Source organism: Phaseolus vulgaris, chromosome 2 (genome assembly GCF_000499845.2).
Source record: "Phaseolus vulgaris cultivar G19833 chromosome 2, P. vulgaris v2.0, whole genome shotgun sequence".
Classification (NCBI taxonomy): Eukaryota; Viridiplantae; Streptophyta; class Magnoliopsida; order Fabales; family Fabaceae; genus Phaseolus; species Phaseolus vulgaris.
In genome coordinates, this window is record NC_023758.2 from 41,666,144 (window position 1) to 41,685,331 (window position 19,188).

At 34.3% G+C, this 19,188-nt stretch overlaps 2 protein-coding genes across 2 annotated transcripts; one reads left to right on the top strand and one right to left on the bottom strand.

The window, feature by feature from the left end:
• Window positions 1-967: 967 nt before the first annotated feature.
• LOC137809780 (sulfite exporter TauE/SafE family protein 3-like) lies at window positions 968-4,182 on the top strand. Its single transcript, XM_068610861.1, has 12 exons — window positions 968-1,132; window positions 1,331-1,490; window positions 1,986-2,186; window positions 2,270-2,334; window positions 2,433-2,463; window positions 2,551-2,633; window positions 2,718-2,804; window positions 2,914-2,964; window positions 3,157-3,378; window positions 3,467-3,560; window positions 3,731-3,871; window positions 3,946-4,182. The coding sequence occupies exons 1-12, from the start codon at window positions 968-970 to the stop codon at window positions 4,035-4,037; spliced, it is 1,392 nt and encodes a 463-aa protein (XP_068466962.1). The 3' UTR covers window positions 4,038-4,182.
• An 11,469-nt stretch (window positions 4,183-15,651) lies between these two features.
• LOC137809781 (sulfite exporter TauE/SafE family protein 3-like) lies at window positions 15,652-18,866 on the bottom strand. Its single transcript, XM_068610862.1, has 12 exons — window positions 18,702-18,866; window positions 18,344-18,503; window positions 17,648-17,848; window positions 17,500-17,564; window positions 17,371-17,401; window positions 17,201-17,283; window positions 17,030-17,116; window positions 16,870-16,920; window positions 16,456-16,677; window positions 16,274-16,367; window positions 15,963-16,103; window positions 15,652-15,888 (listed from the first exon to the last, which is right to left on the bottom strand). Exons 1-12 carry the CDS (start codon window positions 18,864-18,866, stop codon window positions 15,797-15,799), a joined length of 1,392 nt encoding a protein of 463 aa, XP_068466963.1. The 3' UTR covers window positions 15,652-15,796.
• Between the last annotated feature and the right edge of the window lie 322 nt (window positions 18,867-19,188).

Below are 19,188 nucleotides of genomic sequence, written 5' to 3' on the forward strand. Positions count from 1 at the left end.
AGATACACTGATAATTATTCCTTCCTCCTAAGAGTTTTTCATCGTAAAGACTTTTGTATTTCATGGGTGGCAATTAATGCTCCTTGCTTACCATTAATTTCAATCATTGAACAGCGACTTCAACAGTTTAACATTAGAAAAATATTTACATACGAGTAATACAATTAAGAGAATCAGTCTTCAACTAGGCGTCAAAACCAATAAAGTGGGAGTATTGGCATAAAAGGGGTGCCAAAAATTGTCTTTTTTGTTTGGTAAATGTACATGTGTGTCCATATATAATTGAAGAAAAAAATATCTGAGCTATTGAAAAGTAATGAAAATTCAAGGTATTTCGACCAAAATTGTTGTTTATATTCCAATATTAAGCCAAAAAAGTGGTAACCACAAAAGGAATATTCCAATGGAGTTATGATAAAATCATAATACAAACCAAAAAGAAAATGGAAATTCACAAGTATTTAAACATGGTTTCACAAATTATTACGAAGTAGACTTTAAGCCTAACTCAACCCCATAAAACCGGCTCATAGGATAGGCTCGAAATGATACCATATTACGAAGTGGACTTTAAGCCTAACTCAACCCCATAAAACCGGCTCATAGGATTGAGGTTTGCACCCACTTATATACAATGAAAGGCTCTAATCTCGATCTGGGATCTCTAACACAAATTGAAGCACAAGGCATAAAAGACGAGATAGCAAGAGACCAATAAAAGCATAAAGAGGCCTGCATTATTCTGACCTGAGATTTGTTTTCTTGCACCTAAATTTTGATTGAATTAAAATAACATGATCAACGAGGGAAGTTCCTATTTGAAGTGAAGATTTTGAAAAAATCTATATAAACTCTTATGGTGCTGCTCATTTGAGGCAAATTAAGCAAGCATAGGAATATCATATCATAGTACTAAAAGGACTAAGATTTTGAATTTTGAAAACAGCTGAGTATCTAAAGAGACATAATGGGTGTGCATGATGTATCACAAAGGTGGGATGTGAAATGGGTAGCTGCAAAGGTTCTCATTGCTTTGATTCTTCTTGTCACAGTCTCCGCTGAGAACACCACCTCAGAGTCAAATCACACTCTAGACGTTGATAGCAATCTTCATTACCCCCACACTTGGCCGGTAAGAGAGTTCACAAACACCCTGCTAGCAACTTTCATACCAAAATAAGCTGTCATAAGATTTTGTGTCAATTTCAAATTATCACTCACTACAGTAATAACTTTATTCGGGGCAGTGCATGTGGATTAGTATTTTTATGTCAAGAACGTTGAATTGGAATTAACTTTGTGTTGTTTTTAACTTTTGTGTTGTGTGCAGAGTATGAAATTTGGATGGAAAATAATAGTAGGAAGCATAGTTGGATTCCTAGGATCAGCATTTGGGAATGTTGGAGGTGTTGGTGGAGGTGGCATCTTTGTGCCCATGCTTACCCTCATTATTGGATTTGATACAAAATCAGCAATAGCAATATCAAAATGTAAGAACTACCATTGTGTCCCCTTCCTTTATAATTAGATATTAAAACATTTTCACGAAATTCCGACTATCTGTTCATATTATTAGTTAACATCACATTTTAAGTACTTGTGATTCCATTACGGTTTTGTTTAAAAAGACTTCTGCATGATTTACCACCAAAAAAGTGTTTTCACATTAATTTTTCATTCAGATATGATGATCTTGATAATGTCAATACACTTCAGGTCGGACCAAACAATCCTTATAAAATGTATATTTATCACATGATTTAAATGTTAATATGCATAAACTATCCAGGACTCTTGACCTCTAAACCACAGAGGCGTTCTGAATATCAAAATCACCTGAAAATGGCCAAATTCCTCTTTTAATAAATAGCTATTCATCTTATCTGCTCTGTACTTGTGGCTATTTTTACCTATTTTTTGAATACTATTCTTTTGAAACTTACATGGATGGAAAATAATTGTTTGTTTCCATACTTTTGGTGAAGGCATGATTACTGGCGGAGCAACAGCAACTGTTTTCTACAATTTGAGGCAAAGACACCCCACACTTGATTTGCCTGTGATTGATTATGACTTAGCACTTCTCTTCACACCAATGTTGATGCTTGGAATCAGTATTGGAGTTGCTTTCAATCTCATTTTTCCTGAGTGGATGCTAACAGTTTTGCTAATAATACTTTTTGTGGGTAAGAATCACTGAACAAAATTGAGACACTATTGATTTTCTGAATTAATTTCTTTCATCTGATGTGATCTGAATGTCAAACAGGGCTTTCAATTAAATGCTTCTTTAAGGGTGTTGAGACATGGAAGAAAGAAACCATTATGAAGAAGGTAATTAATTGCTCCATTAAATACCCTCTTTTGTATTTTAAATTTCTTTCAAGTTTTGTATTCTGATTCTTGAGCATGCATCCATGTTATGATTCCAGGAAGCTAAGAAGAAGAATTCGCGGATTGGTGGTAAGTGGTTTGATATTATTTGTATTCTACCTTTCTGTATATATAAGTGTTTATCACACATGACATGCTATTTTTGAATCTAATCAGACATTGCAACTCCTGAAGATGCTGCACATTATATTCAGACAGAAGACCCTGCAAAAGAAGATACTAAAGAGCCAAGGAAAAAGGTAGTATAAAATACTGAACGCTATTGATTCCAAATAAATGTGCGACATCTATTCTTTCAAATAAAATCTGAAATTGTGATGCAGGTTTCCATAGTTGAGAACATTCGTTGGACGGAACTTGGACATCTTTTCACTGTCTGGTTCATGATACTTACTTTAGAGATTGGAAAAGTTGGTACCGATGAGCTTTTGCACTCAAAAATTGATTTTTTTCATTTCTTGCATTGGGGTCATTGATCAGCATAATATGATGATAATATATGCCTCTTTTTTGGAACAGAATTACGCAACAATTTGCTCTAAAGTGTATTGGGCCGTGAATCTACTCCAGGTACGAACTACTATAGGAGAATTCAATTTCTGGAAACTGTAGTTGTCATCTTATATTTTTGAACTCTCCTTAATGAAGCCAATATGGCCTCATAGTTGTTCATATATTTTTGGTTGTAGGACCTATGAAACCCTCAGTGTCATTATCATGGTGAATATTGAATTCACTTGTTTATTTATTCTGGTCATTTAGGTCCCCATAGCTGTAGGAATGAGTTCATACCAGGCCATGAGACTATACAAAGGGCAGAGAGTGATAGCATCAAAGGGAGATCAACAACCAAAATGGGGAGTGTGGCAGTTAATTCTATTTTGTGGTTGTGGAACACTTGCCGGGACAGTTGCTGGTTTGTTAGGCCTTGGTGGAGGATTCATCTTGGCACCCCTTTTCCTTGGATTAGGAATCCCTCCTCAGGTACCTTTCATTCTTCTTTCTGTCATCAAGTCTCTCTATGTACATTTTTCATGGAAACCACTCTGATTGGGTAATTTTTTTCACAAAGGTTGCAAGTGCTACATCCATTTTGGCAATGGCCTTTTCTGCATCTATGGCTGCTTTGGAATATTACCTTCTCAAACGTTTCCCTGTTCGTTACGGTAAGTATGCATGAATTAATGAAGAATGTGGTAGATGAGGAGTAATTTTGCTTAGTTCCAAGAGCATGCACCTAGTAGTAGATAATTTTAATGGACTAATAGCCTAATGAAGCAAAAACTTGTGATATGGTATGGGAATTTGATGTTAAAGTTTGGATATGGTGTTGCAGCCCTTTACTTGGTAGCTGTAGCCACTGCTGCTTCACTTGTTGGACAGCATTTGGTGAGAAAGATGGTTGCCGTACTGGGAAGAGCATCTGTGATCATTTTCATCCTAACCTTCACACTTTGTGTTAGTGCAGTTTTACTAGGTAAGTGTAAGATGGTTTTACTTGCAGAGTGTAGTTTTATGAGCCAAATGTAAAATGCTTTTATGTGATCACAGGTGGATCTGGAGTTGCACACATGATTCAAAAGATTGAACATAAGGAGTACATGGGATTTGGAAACATTTGCACGTACAAGGTTAAACATTAAGGCATAACATTCAAGGGCAGGGCTCCTTAATGCAGTTTTGTATTGTCTTTTGTTGCATTAGTGCCACATTTTTGTATTTTTATGTTGGTGTATGTATACTTTAATTCACTTGAAATACGAAAATTCATTGTATTACTTTTCAAATTTCAACAATTAATCCTACAGAAATATTTTGCATTCACATTTCCTTAGGAAGCCAAGGCTTAGGCCACAATATTGGTTTTCTCTATATTTATGTATGTGTTTCATTTCTTTATCTTTAAAGTTGAATCGAAGCAATCTTTGATTTCTGTATGTTTAAGAGCCTCCATGTGATTAATATCTCATCTCATCCTTCACTGGGTTTAATTTCTTAGAATTGTATGTTTTTAAATGAAATATAAATTCCCCGAAATTGAAAACAATAAAACAAAAAACGGTATGAAAAAGCTATAAAAAAAATTGCATGCGAGGTTATTCGTATATGATTATTGTGGCAAATTCCACCCCCACCAACACCTCCAACATTCCCAAATGCTGATCCTAGGAATCCAACTATGCTTCCTACTATTATTCTCCATCCAAATATCATACTTCTCACACAACCCAAAAATAAAATGGCACTCCAACGCTCAAGTCAGTTAGGGTGTCGGCACTCGAGTGTCAGAGTATTGTAGATAATGATTATCTAGTTCTTGGAATTTGTGCTATTTATATTACCTTAATGGGTCTTTGTTGGTGGACCAAATTAGGAGGTTGGTTTATGTTTAGGGTTGTGTTAAACAATTTTTAATTGTAGATAACTCTGCTGACTTGGTCACTGAAACAAGTCTAGAAGTGGCTTGATTCACCTTGTAATTCCAGAAAGAAGTGAATACAAAATACATTTCAATAAAAATGCTTCGAAAGGGTAGCAGTCCTCCCATCAGAGAAACCACAGAGGGTGTGAGGTACCACTTCTTTTCAGGAATAGTCTTTAGACGACAGGGATTATTCAGAGCTACCCAAAATAGTATTCTAAAATGCTTGCAAAAAACTAGTTTGGTAATCAGGACAAAATACAAGAATACCATAGGATAAGACAAAATTAGTTTTAGATGCTACCCAATACTACGAGGTGAATTAGAAAATTATATAAATCATTTCTGCAAATGATAATACAACCCTTTTGTTAGTATATAGTTTATATAATATATTATTATTATATATAGATATATCATATATATTCAAAACACAATAATATGTCATAATATATAATATAGTATTTCTAATGATTTTTTATATAGAATGAGAACAAGATATTTTGGATATTTCCATATATTATAACACCCCATTCAAAAAACAATACAAGTTCTTTGATCCAGCTTGCCAAAAATATTTTGTCACCTTTTGAGTAAACTTTTTTCTTTTGCAATTTTCGTCTTCAGGGGAAGCACAAATTAAGATTCTACACAGTTTTTTGAACGACCAGATTATCCATCAAACTATCTAGATTAAAGAACTAATTGTATTTTAGTTATTGAAAATAATAGTGAAAACAACAGAGCCTCAAATTCAAAAAAAACTAATAACAGCTTATGTTTGCACTCTGCCAAATGCTGAAAATCATTACTATCTCATATAGATTATAGATATTACAAAATCATAATATATATATATACTTGCAAACCTCACATATTATCATTTTAAGGTTGACTTAAAAACCTAAAACTGACTTTCTAAAATTGTATGACAACAGATCTAACAAGGTATTAAAGTATATTCTAGCACTATTAAATCACTAAAAGATTTTGATTTCCCTAATTCTATTTGAAAAGGAGTGAGGTCAGAAAATACCCACTTTCTAAAGCTAAGTCATATGAAATTCTTTCACCAAATTGTTTGTGTCTTTACTTGACAACTGTAGTGTAGGGAGATTATCAATGATTCTTGGTTTCAGAGAACTGGAGGGGTTGTGTTGTAACTGAAGTATAATAGAAACCTATGAGTAATGAACATAAATGAATAGATAGAATATACAAGACTCAGAATAAGAGCCTGCACAGCCCATACTAACAACATCCTACATAATCTAACCATAATACAAAGGAGGCTATTTTGGAAGAGGTGAAAGCTGTGTAAAAGAACTGGACATTAGAAGAGGTGGAGCTGCCAAATGGCACCCTTGAAAGGTACAAAGCTTGGTTAGATACCAATTGTAGCTGAAGCCTATGGTATTGACTACTTAGAGACATTGGCATCAGTAGCAAAGATCAACAAGGTACTTCTTATTGGAGATGATCTACCAGAGATAAATGGATTGAAGAATATGCTTTATGCAGAATTTGAGATAACCTATTTAGATGGAGATTCAAAAAACGGAATGAGGTTGGTTGGAGTAGCCGAAGCAAAGAATATAGAGCCCACAATCAACTGTAACATCATACGACTAAACATTTACAAATTCATAAAGATTTCATACTTTGAATTTCTAATAAGCAAGCTAGACGTGATAGATATCCATACTTCAACTTTGAATTACTCCCTGCATTCCCTTTCTTCTGTCTTTTTAAGGCTTTTACATAAAACCCAGAAACACAATAAATCTTTTCATCTAATAAAATAGTTATGAGGTTTCTTGTTTTACCCTTTTCATTTTACCTTCACAATAAATTCATGAGTAAATTAATTAAATACTGGGTCAAAATAAGAAAATATTTGACAGAAAAGTAATTAATCATATCTTCAACTTTGAAAATAACAGATAAACAGAAACACATTTTCCAAATCACACTCAAAGAAAACTTATCATTTCAAATTTATTATCCAAAGAAAACTTTGATCTTCAAAGAACGAACTTGTATACATAGCATTGATCTCAGGAACCACAATTGAAAAAAAAAAAAACTCACTCAATCTACAATCTACGTTAAACCAACCTAAGACGAAAGAAAGGAGAAAGAAAAGTAACAAGAGTCCACTGAGATTTGATTCCTAATAGACTCTAAATCGTTTTTGAGAGCGTGCAGAACGGAGGACGCGAGAACCGTGTTGATCTTCTCGAACACGTCCCCTGACATGGGAGACAACTTCACCGTTTGGGCTACCGGGAGCGACTTGTTGATGTGGGCGAGAAGGTCTGGAACATTGAGCGATAGTAGCTCGCTGACGTCGCAGCAGAACCTGGTTCCAGAGGTCGCAGCAGGACCTGTAGGAACGGAATTGAACCCGTAGTGTAGGCTGGATTGATTGCCAAAGCAGGCGAAGGAGTTGGTAATCGGTTCGCAACCACCGCTCCCTTTCATCTCTAGCAATTTCGATCGGTTTCATGGTCAAGTGTTCAATGAGCCCCTGACCGAAGAACCAGAGGTAGACGTAGGCCTCCCAGGCGAGGAAGTTTTGGCCGTCGAATTTGACGGGACTTACGACGGAAGTGGTGGGATAGGGGAAGGGTGTGGTTTTAGTGGTGGAGGTATCAGAATCATATGCAGAAGGAGAACAAGAAGAAGAGCCAGAACAAGCAGAACAAGAAGAACATGAAGAAGAGCCAGAACGAGCAGAACAAGAAGAACACGAAGAAGCCATCTATTCAGATTCCAATAAAGAAACACTAAGACTGCTCTCACACATGCATGCACTCTCTCTCTCTCTCTCTCTCTCTCTCTATATATATATATATATATAGCAAAATATACACATACGTATATACATACATCAATATCAGATTATAAATACGGAAAATCTATATTTCTTGATTTATTTAGGGAAAAAAATTTACAAACCAAATAATAACAATATTTAGATACACTTTCTTTAACCATAAATTTTCCATTTGTTTTTCTTTTTCTTGATATGTTTTTTTCTTGCATAATAAATGAATAAATTAAATTTTTATCTTTAAATCTTTGTGTAAATTCTAAAATAAATCTTAACTAACTAAATATTTTTTATTTAATCTTAGCTACACTATTTAAAATTATTTTTTGTCATTGTTATCTTTTAAATCTTAACTAACTAACATTATTTATTTATTAAAGTTTGAATTTTCTCCAACATTAAGTGCTACAAATAAATATTATTTTTTTTTGTTTTTTCTCTAATATTCTGAATAATTTAATTGATTATAATTAGTTTATTCCTACTTTTATCAGAGGAAAAAAAAAGTGTGTTATTTGAGAGAAAAAGTCTCATGTTTATGTGTACTTTTGTTTCATTAGATATGTTGCAACCCAAGTTCTTCATAGTGTCTCTTGAATTCATTAGACTTGTACTCACCTCCTCCATCACTACGCACCATCTTAATTTTTCTGCCACTCTCTCTTTCAACAAATGCTTTAAATATTTTAAACCAGTGAAATACCTCATCCTTGCTTTTCAATACATAAATCCAGGTTTTCCTTGAAAAATCATCAATAAAGGTTAAAAAATAGTTATTACCTCCAACTGATGATATGTTTATCGGGCCACAAACATCTGTATGAACAAGCTGCAAAGGAAATTTTGCACGCCAAGGCTCCTTAACAAATGGTGTCCTGTTATTCTTTCCAAAAAATGCAAGCCTCACACAATTGATCAAGGTGATGAATATGGGGTAAACCATTCACTAAATTTCTTTTAGAAAGATTTTCCAAACTCTGAAAATTTAAGTGCTCAAAGCGTAAATGCCATAACCACGATTCATTATTCACTATTGCATTCAAGCACTTGAAATCACCCATTTGAATATCTACTGGAAACATGCGGTTTTTTGATAAAAATGCTTTAAGAATCAAATTACCTTTTTTTTTATCAAAAATTGATAATTTATTTTCAACTATGTGTATCTCATAACCCTTCTCAGCCAGTTGTCCCATACTCAACAAATTACTTTTCATATCAGGTACATAGAAAACATCATAGATGTACCTGTGATCACCATTCTTCAATGTGATAAGAATTCGCCCTTTTCCAGTCACTGGAACGAACCTTCCATCACCAAATTTCACTTTTATGCGAAATGAGTCATCCAAATCTGCAAACAACTCCTTCTGACCACACATATGATTTGTGCAACCTGTATCCAAATACCAAGTCTGATTGTTTGGGGTTTCATTTGATGTGGCTATCATTAGTACTGTATGATCCTCTTCATCTTGTACGTGATTACTGTCTTCTTGAGAACAATTGGCAGCATGATTATCACTTTTTGATCTGCACTCATTTGCATAATGGCCACGTTTATGGCAATTATAACACTCAACATTTGATTTATTATAAATGCCTCTTCGTCCTCCGCGACCACGTTCCCCGTGCCAAGCGCCTCCATGATTCTGGTCACCACGACCTTTGCCGAAATAGCTATCATGTTTATGATATGAGCTACCAATTGAGGCTTGTGCTTGTAAAGCCTGTTCAATTGGTTTTTCAATCTTGTTGTCATTCATCCGCTGCTCATGCGCTCATAGAGAACCAGACAATAACCTTACTGTCATTTTTGAAATGTCATTGGCCTCTTCAATTGTGGCAACAACATGTTCAAATCTGGGAGTTAAAGACCTCAAAATCTTTTCCACCTTTGCCTGCTCGGAATTTGTTTCACCATTGGTCTTCATCTGATTTGTCAAGGCAATAAATTTATTTATATAGACATCAATAGTCTTTGTGGTTTCTATCTGCAGCAGTTCATATTGGCGTCTTAGGGTTTGAAGACGCACCCTCTTGATCTTATCGTCACCTTTATAATTGGTTGACAAAATTGTCCAAGCCTCACTGACAGTTGTTGCTCCTTCTATCTGCTCAAACGTCTCGTCATTCATCCCTTGATGAATGAGATACAAAGCCTTATTGTCCTTCTTCTTCTGGTCACGATGCGCTACTCGTTGTGCCTCAGTTGCATTAGCAGCTAATGCAGACACTCCACTTTCAACGACATCCTATAACTCATGATAATCAAACAAAACTCTCATTTGCACACACCACCGATTGTAATTTTTTCCATCAAGGATAGAGACTGATAATTGGGTAGAGTTCATGATAGCAAACTAGCTCTTGATACCAGTTGAAGGAACTAATTGAAGGAAATAAGAGAAGGCCAAAGGTTGTAGCAACTGATTGAACGTAATTGCACAAAATTGCAAAACTGATCTTATTCATTTTGATTCACTCAATCATATATATAATAATTACAATTACTGGAAGAATACTAACATGTCTGTAAATTGACCATTAATGCAATATAACATTAAAATAGTTTAAGGGTAATAAAATCTGAATTAATAACCAACATATATCACATAAATGCTCTAATTTACTTGCACAATATCTCTTATTAAAACCTGGAGAAACTAGTGTCAAAGATCCAAGCCCATGAAAGTTTATAAATAGATGACCACTTACCGGGAATATCTCAACTCAAATCTTAGGACTATATTCACTAGATACACAAAATTTTATGTTCTTACTAACTTGAGCGTCAAAGTATTTTGTGCAGGAGGGGTTTCTTGTTCCTTGAAGGTTGAATCACCACAGCTTGAAAGGAGATAAAAGAAACTTGTTGATTTTTCTCGGCAAGTGTACCGAATCAATTGTAATATAGTACTCTTTAAAGTACGAATGTCGAACCCAGGGAACAATTCTAATTAAGATGTTCTGTTTTAAAACTCATCAAGTATAGACAATAATTTTGATTGTTGAGAACTTGTTCATTACCAAATTAAAGATTTCACAAGTAACTAAGAGATGTAGGGTTTGATTCAACCAAATACAAAACTAACTTATCAATTATAGAGAAAGATACTTGGGATTGAATTGCGTTTATCTCAATCATCTATATTTTGAATAATACAATATATAATACTCAAAACTACTTATTCTTAATGCTTAATTTAAAGTCATTCATCTTGATTCCTCACAGATGAAATTCATAAGATAATTTCTCAAACACTGATTCCTCAGATATTTAACAAATCATCCAGCTTTAGGAACAAAATTATAATGCAATCAATAACCTGGAATCTTTTCCTAGCATTACAAGTTATCAAGTATTTTCGTTTATTTCAAATCCTTAAAGGTACTTTCCAGTTAAATTTAAGGATCAAAATCAAGACTCTATTGATCAGACAAAATCAAGAAATAAGCATAAAACGAAAATACCAAGAACAAGTAGAAAAGAGAATTATATATATATATATATATATTTATATATATAAATATATATATATATATATATATATATATATCACCAAGAATACATTTGATCAAGATAAATTACATTCAATCCCAAGTTAGAAAGACTTAGCCACTCATGACAGCTCCTCCAATCTTCATTCTTGATCTGGATTGCATAAGAAGGGTTTATCTGAGCAAGTTCTTCTCTTTCTCTCATTAGTCTCTCTCTATAAAAACCTAATTTGTTTCCCACTGCTGGTTTTGAGATATGTTTCAGAATTTATATAATCAACTTTAGCTCAAGCTAGCCCGTTTTAGCTTAAGCTAGATCTTGCAGTGCATTTTTAGCTTGAGCCAGCGATTCTAGCCTGAGCTAGATCAGTACTGCACCTTTAATCAACTCTAGACAGTTTTAGCTTGAGCTAAATCCTCTAGCTTGAGCTAAATCTTCTTGTGATCCAATTAAGTTTTTACTTTTTTTTCTTTCAATGCCAGCTTGAATACATTCTTTCAATGCTTCATATTCATCTGCAATTTACACAAAAATTGAGATTAAATTTCTTCATTTATTTCTTGGTTCAAAAAATATATAATCAGATTCAATAATTCTTAGATTAGGGTAATTTTCTTACATTAAGCAACAATTAAGTTCCAAAGTGTTCAATTTTCTCAATCATAAAAACTACACATTGGCACTTATCAGACCACTAGGAGTTCACCCAGATTTCGACCAACTACGAGCCAACGAGAACACGTTGTGTTTGTTTAAGCAAAAACATTATTGGCGAAGACAGAGTTGCAAGATCACTTGTGTTTGGATCCGCAAATGTGTTAGAATTTGAAGACGCTAATTTGCAGGATGAGGTGTTTGAAGGTTCTTTGCGAGGTGTGAAGATAGATAGATAGATAGCAAATAGAAAAAAGTACACATAAGCATGAGACTTTTTCTCTCAAATAACACACTTTTTTTTTTCCTCTGATAACATTATTTCCACTTTTAAATATATATAAAATTATAGTGAATTTAAATATTTATAAAATTGAAATAAAAAAAAATTTGAAAATTAAAAATTGAAAATTAAAAATTAAAAATTGAAAATTAAAAATTAAAAATTAAAAATTGAAAATTAAAAATTAAATTTATAAAAAGTCATGAAAAAATGTCATATGATTCTTCTTGCTCTGGCTCTTCTTCTTGTTCTCCTTCTGCATATGATTCTGATACCTCCACCACTAAAACCACACCCTTCCCCTATCCCACCACTTCCGTCGTAAGTCCCGTCAAATTCGACGGCCAAAACTTCCTCGCCTGGGAGGCCTACGTCTACCTCTGGTTCTTCGGTCAGGGGCTCATCGAACACTTGACCATGAAACCGATCGAAATTGCTAGAGATGAAAGGGAGCGGTGGTTGCGAACCGATTACCAACTCCTTCGCCTGCTTTGGCAATCAATCCAGCCTACACTACGGGTTCAATTCCGTTCCTACAGGTCCTGCTGCGACCTCTGGAACCAGGTTCTGCTGCGACGTCAGCGAGCTACTATCGCTCAATGTTCCAGACCTTCTCGCCCACATCAACAAGTCGCTCCCGGTAGCCCAAACGGTGAAGTTGTCTCCCATGTCAGGGGACGTGTTCGAGAAGATCAACACGGTTCTCGCGTCCTCCGTTCTGCACGCTCTCAAAAACGATTTAGAGTCTATTAGGAATCAAATCTCAGTGGACTCTTGTTACTTTTCTTTCTCCTTTCTTTCGTCTTAGGTTGGTTTAACGTAGATTGTAGATTGAGTGAGTTTTTTTTTTTTTCAATTGTGGTTCCTGAGATCAATGCTATGTATACAAGTTCGTTCTTTGAAGATCAAAGTTTTCTTTGGATAATAAATTTGAAATGATAAGTTTTCTTTGAGTGTGATTTGGAAAATGTGTTTCTGTTTATCTGTTATTTTCAAAGTTGAAGATATGATTAATTACTTTTCTGTCAAATATTTTCTTATTTTGACCCAGTATTTAATTAATTTACTCATGAATTTATTGTGAAGGTAAAATGAAAAGGGTAAAACAAGAAACCTCATAACTATTTTATTAGATGAAAAGATTTATTGTGTTTCTGGGTTTTATGTAAAAGCCTTAAAAAGACAGAAGAAAGGGAATGCAGGGAGTAATTCAAAGTTGAAGTATGGATATCTATCACGTCTAGCTTGCTTATTAGAAATTCAAAGTATGAAATCTTTATGAATTTGTAAATGTTTAGTCGTATGATGTTACAGTTGATTGTGGGCTCTATATTCTTTGCTTCGGCTACTCCAACCAACCTCATTCCGTTTTTTGAATCTCCATCTAAATAGGTTATCTCAAATTCTGCATAAAGCATATTCTTCAATCCATTTATCTCTGGTAGATCATCTCCAATAAGAAGTACCTTGTTGATCTTTGCTACTGATGCCAATGTCTCTAAGTAGTCAATACCATAGGCTTCAGCTACAATTGGTATCTAACCAAGCTTTGTACCTTTCAAGGGTGCCATTTGGCAGCTCCACCTCTTCTAATGTCCAGTTCTTTTACACAGCTTTCACCTCTTCCAAAATAGCCTCCTTTGTATTATGGTTAGATTATGTAGGATGTTGTTAGTATGGGCTGTGCAGGCTCTTATTCTGAGTCTTGTATATTCTATCTATTCATTTATGTTCATTACTCATAGGTTTCTATTATACTTCAGTTACAACACAACCCCTCCAGTTCTCTGAAACCAAGAATCATTGATAATCTCCCTACACTACAGTTGTCAAGTAAAGACACAAACAATTTGGTGAAAGAATTTCATATGACTTAGCTTTAGAAAGTGGGTATTTTCTGACCTCACTCCTTTTCAAATAGAATTAGGGAAATCAAAATCTTTTAGTGATTTAATAGTGCTAGAATATACTTTAATACCTTGTTAGATCTGTTGTCATACAATTTTAGAAAGTCAGTTTTAGGTTTTTAAGTCAACCTTAAAATGATAATATGTGAGGTTTGCAAGTATATATATATATTATGATTTTGTAATATCTATAATCTATATGAGATAGTAATGATTTTCAGCATTTGGCAGAGTGCAAACATAAGCTGTTATTAGTTTTTTTTGAATTTGAGGCTCTGTTGTTTTCACTATTATTTTCAATAACTAAAATACAATTAGTTCTTTAATCTAGATAGTTTGATGGATAATCTGGTCGTTCAAAAAACTGTGTAGAATCTTAATTTGTGCTTCCCCTGAAGACGAAAATTGCAAAAGAAAAAAGTTTACTCAAAAGGTGACAAAATATTTTTGGCAAGCTGGATCAAAGAACTTGTATTGTTTTTTGAATGGGGTGTTATAATATATGGAAATATCCAAAATATCTTGTTCTCATTCTATATAAAAAATCATTAGAAATACTATATTATATATTATGACATATTATTGTGTTTTGAATATATATGATATATCTATATATAATAATAATATATTATATAAACTATATACTAACAAAAGGGTTGTATTATCATTTGCAGAAATGATTTATATAATTTTCTAATTCACCTCGTAGTATTGGGTAGCATCTAAAACTAATTTTGTCTTATCCTATGGTATTCTTGTATTTTGTCCTGATTACCAAACTAGTTTTTTGCAAGCATTTTAGAATACTATTTTGGGTAGCTCTGAATAATCCCTGTCGTCTAAAGACTATTCCTGAAAAGAAGTGGTACCTCACACCCTCTGTGGTTTCTCTGATGGGAGGACTGCTACCCTTTCGAAGCATTTTTATTGAAATGTATTTTGTATTCACTTCTTTCTGGAATTACAAGGTGAATCAAGCCACTTCTAGACTTGTTTCAGTGACCAAGTCAGCAGAGTTATCTACAATTAAAAATTGTTTAACACAACCCTAAACATAAACCAACCTCCTAATTTGGTCCACCAACAAAGACCCATTAAGGTAATATAAATAGCACAAATTCCAAGAACTAGATAATCATTATCTACAATACTCTGACACTCGAGTGCCGACACCCTAACTGACTTGAGCGTTGGAGTGCCATTTTATTTTTGGGTTGTGTGAGAAGTATGATATTTGGATGGAGAATAATAGTAGGAAGCATAGTTGGATTCCTAGGATCAGCATTTGGGAATGTTGGAGGTGTTGGTGGGGGTGGAATTTGCCACAATAATCATATACGAATAACCTCGCATGCAATTTTTTTTATAGCTTTTTCATACCGTTTTTTGTTTTATTGTTTTCAATTTCGGGGAATTTATATTTCATTTAAAAACATACAATTCTAAGAAATTAAACCCAGTGAAGGATGAGATGAGATATTAATCACATGGAGGCTCTTAAACATACAGAAATCAAAGATTGCTTCGATTCAACTTTAAAGATAAAGAAATGAAACACATACATAAATATAGAGAAAACCAATATTGTGGCCTAAGCCTTGGCTTCCTAAGGAAATGTGAATGCAAAATATTTCTGTAGGATTAATTGTTGAAATTTGAAAAGTAATACAATGAATTTTCGTATTTCAAGTGAATTAAAGTATACATACACCAACATAAAAATACAAAAATGTGGCACTAATGCAACAAAAGACAATACAAAACTGCATTAAGGAGCCCTGCCCTTGAATGTTATGCCTTAATGTTTAACCTTGTACGTGCAAATGTTTCCAAATCCCATGTACTCCTTATGTTCAATCTTTTGAATCATGTGTGCAACTCCAGATCCACCTGTGATCACATAAAAGCATTTTACATTTGGCTCATAAAACTACACTCTGCAAGTAAAACCATCTTACACTTACCTAGTAAAACTGCACTAACACAAAGTGTGAAGGTTAGGATGAAAATGATCACAGATGCTCTTCCCAGTACGGCAACCATCTTTCTCACCAAATGCTGTCCAACAAGTGAAGCAGCAGTGGCTACAGCTACCAAGTAAAGGGCTGCAACACCATATCCAAACTTTAACATCAAATTCCCATACCATATCACAAGTTTTTGCTTCATTAGGCTATTAGTCCATTAAAATTATCTACTACTAGGTGCATGCTCTTGGAACTAAGCAAAATTACTCCTCATCTACCACATTCTTCATTAATTCATGCATACTTACCGTAACGAACAGGGAAACGTTTGAGAAGGTAATATTCCAAAGCAGCCATAGATGCAGAAAAGGCCATTGCCAAAATGGATGTAGCACTTGCAACCTTTGTGAAAAAAATTACCCAATCAGAGTGGTTTCCATGAAAAATGTACATAGAGAGACTTGATGACAGAAAGAAGAATGAAAGGTACCTGAGGAGGGATTCCTAATCCAAGGAAAAGGGGTGCCAAGATGAATCCTCCACCAAGGCCTAACAAACCAGCAACTGTCCCGGCAAGTGTTCCACAACCACAAAATAGAATTAACTGCCACACTCCCCATTTTGGTTGTTGATCTCCCTTTGATGCTATCACTCTCTGCCCTTTGTATAGTCTCATGGCCTGGTATGAACTCATTCCTACAGCTATGGGGACCTAAATGACCAGAATAAATAAACAAGTGAATTCAATATTCACCATGATAATGACACTGAGGGTTTCATAGGTCCTACAACCAAAAATATATGAACAACTATGAGGCCATATTGGCTTCATTAAGGAGAGTTCAAAAATATAAGATGACAACTACAGTTTCCAGAAATTGAATTCTCCTATAGTAGTTCGTACCTGGAGTAGATTCACGGCCCAATACACTTTAGAGCAAATTGTTGCGTAATTCTGTTCCAAAAAAGAGGCATATATTATCATCATATTATGCTGATCAATGACCCCAATGCAAGAAATGAAAAAAATCAATTTTTGAGTGCAAAAGCTCATCGGTACCAACTTTTCCAATCTCTAAAGTAAGTATCATGAACCAGACAGTGAAAAGATGTCCAAGTTCCGTCCAACGAATGTTCTCAACTATGGAAACCTGCATCACAATTTCAGATTTTATTTGAAAGAATAGATGTCGCACATTTATTTGGAATCAATAGCGTTCAGTATTTTATACTACCTTTTTCCTTGGCTCTTTAGTATCTTCTTTTGCAGGGTCTTCTGTCTGAATATAATGTGCAGCATCTTCAGGAGTTGCAATGTCTGATTAGATTCAAAAATAGCATGTCATGTGTGATAAACACTTATATATACAGAAAGGTAGAATACAAATAATATCAAACCACTTACCACCAATCCGCGAATTCTTCTTCTTAGCTTCCTGGAATCATAACATGGATGCATGCTCAAGAATCAGAATACAAAACTTGAAAGAAATTTAAAATACAAAAGAGGGTATTTAATGGAGCAATTAATTACCTTCTTCATAATGGTTTCTTTCTTCCATGTCTCAACACCCTTAAAGAAGCATTTAATTGAAAGCCCTGTTTGACATTCAGATCACATCAGATGAAAGAAATTAATTCAGAAAATCAATAGTGTCTCAATTTTGTTCAGTGATTCTTACCCACAAAAAGTATTATTAGCAAAACTGTTAGCATCCACTCAGGAAAAATGAGATTGAAAGCAACTCCAATACTGATTCCAAGCATCAACATTGGTGTGAAGAGAAGTGCTAAGTCATAATCAATCACAGGCAAATCAAGTGTGGGGTGTCTTTGCCTCAAATTGTAGAAAACAGTTGCTGTTGCTCCGCCAGTAATCATGCCTTCACCAAAAGTATGGAAACAAACAATTATTTTCCATCCATGTAAGTTTCAAAAGAATAGTATTCAAAAAATAGGTAAAAATAGCCACAAGTACAGAGCAGATAAGATGAATAGCTATTTATTAAAAGAGGAATTTGGCCATTTTCAGGTGATTTTGATATTCAGAACGCCTCTGTGGTTTAGAGGTCAAGAGTCCTGGATAGTTTATGCATATTAACATTTAAATCATGTGATAAATATACATTTTATAAGGATTGTTTGGTCCGACCTGAAGTGTATTGACATTATCAAGATCATCATATCTGAATGAAAAATTAATGTGAAAACACTTTTTTGGTGGTAAATCATGCAGAAGTCTTTTTAAACAAAACCGTAATGGAATCACAAGTACTTAAAATGTGATGTTAACTAATAATATGAACAGATAGTCGGAATTTCGTGAAAATGTTTTAATATCTAATTATAAAGGAAGGGGACACAATGGTAGTTCTTACATTTTGATATTGCTATTGCTGATTTTGTATCAAATCCAATAATGAGGGTAAGCATGGGCACAAAGATGCCACCTCCACCAACACCTCCAACATTCCCAAATGCTGATCCTAGGAATCCAACTATGCTTCCTACTATTATTTTCCATCCAAATTTCATACTCTGCACACAACACAAAAGTTAAAAACAACACAAAGTTAATTCCAATTCAACGTTCTTGACATAAAAATACTAATCCACATGCACTGCCCCGAATAAAGTTATTACTGTAGTGAGTGATAATTTGAAATTGACACAAAATCTTATGACAGCTTATTTTGGTATGAAAGTTGCTAGCAGGGTGTTTGTGAACTCTCTTACCGGCCAAGTGTGGGGGTAATGAAGATTGCTATCAACGTCTAGAGTGTGATTTGACTCTGAGGTGGTGTTCTCAGCGGAGACTGTGACAAGAAGAATCAAAGCAATGAGAACCTTTGCAGCTACCCATTTCACATCCCACCTTTGTGATACATCATGCACACCCATTATGTCTCTTTAGATACTCAGCTGTTTTCAAAATTCAAAATCTTAGTCCTTTTAGTACTATGATATGATATTCCTATGCTTGCTTAATTTGCCTCAAATGAGCAGCACCATAAGAGTTTATATAGATTTTTTCAAAATCTTCACTTCAAATAGGAACTTCCCTCGTTGATCATGTTATTTTAATTCAATCAAAATTTAGGTGCAAGAAAACAAATCTCAGGTCAGAATAATGCAGGCCTCTTTATGCTTTTATTGGTCTCTTGCTATCTCGTCTTTTATGCCTTGTGCTTCAATTTGTGAAACTATGTTTAAATACTTGTGA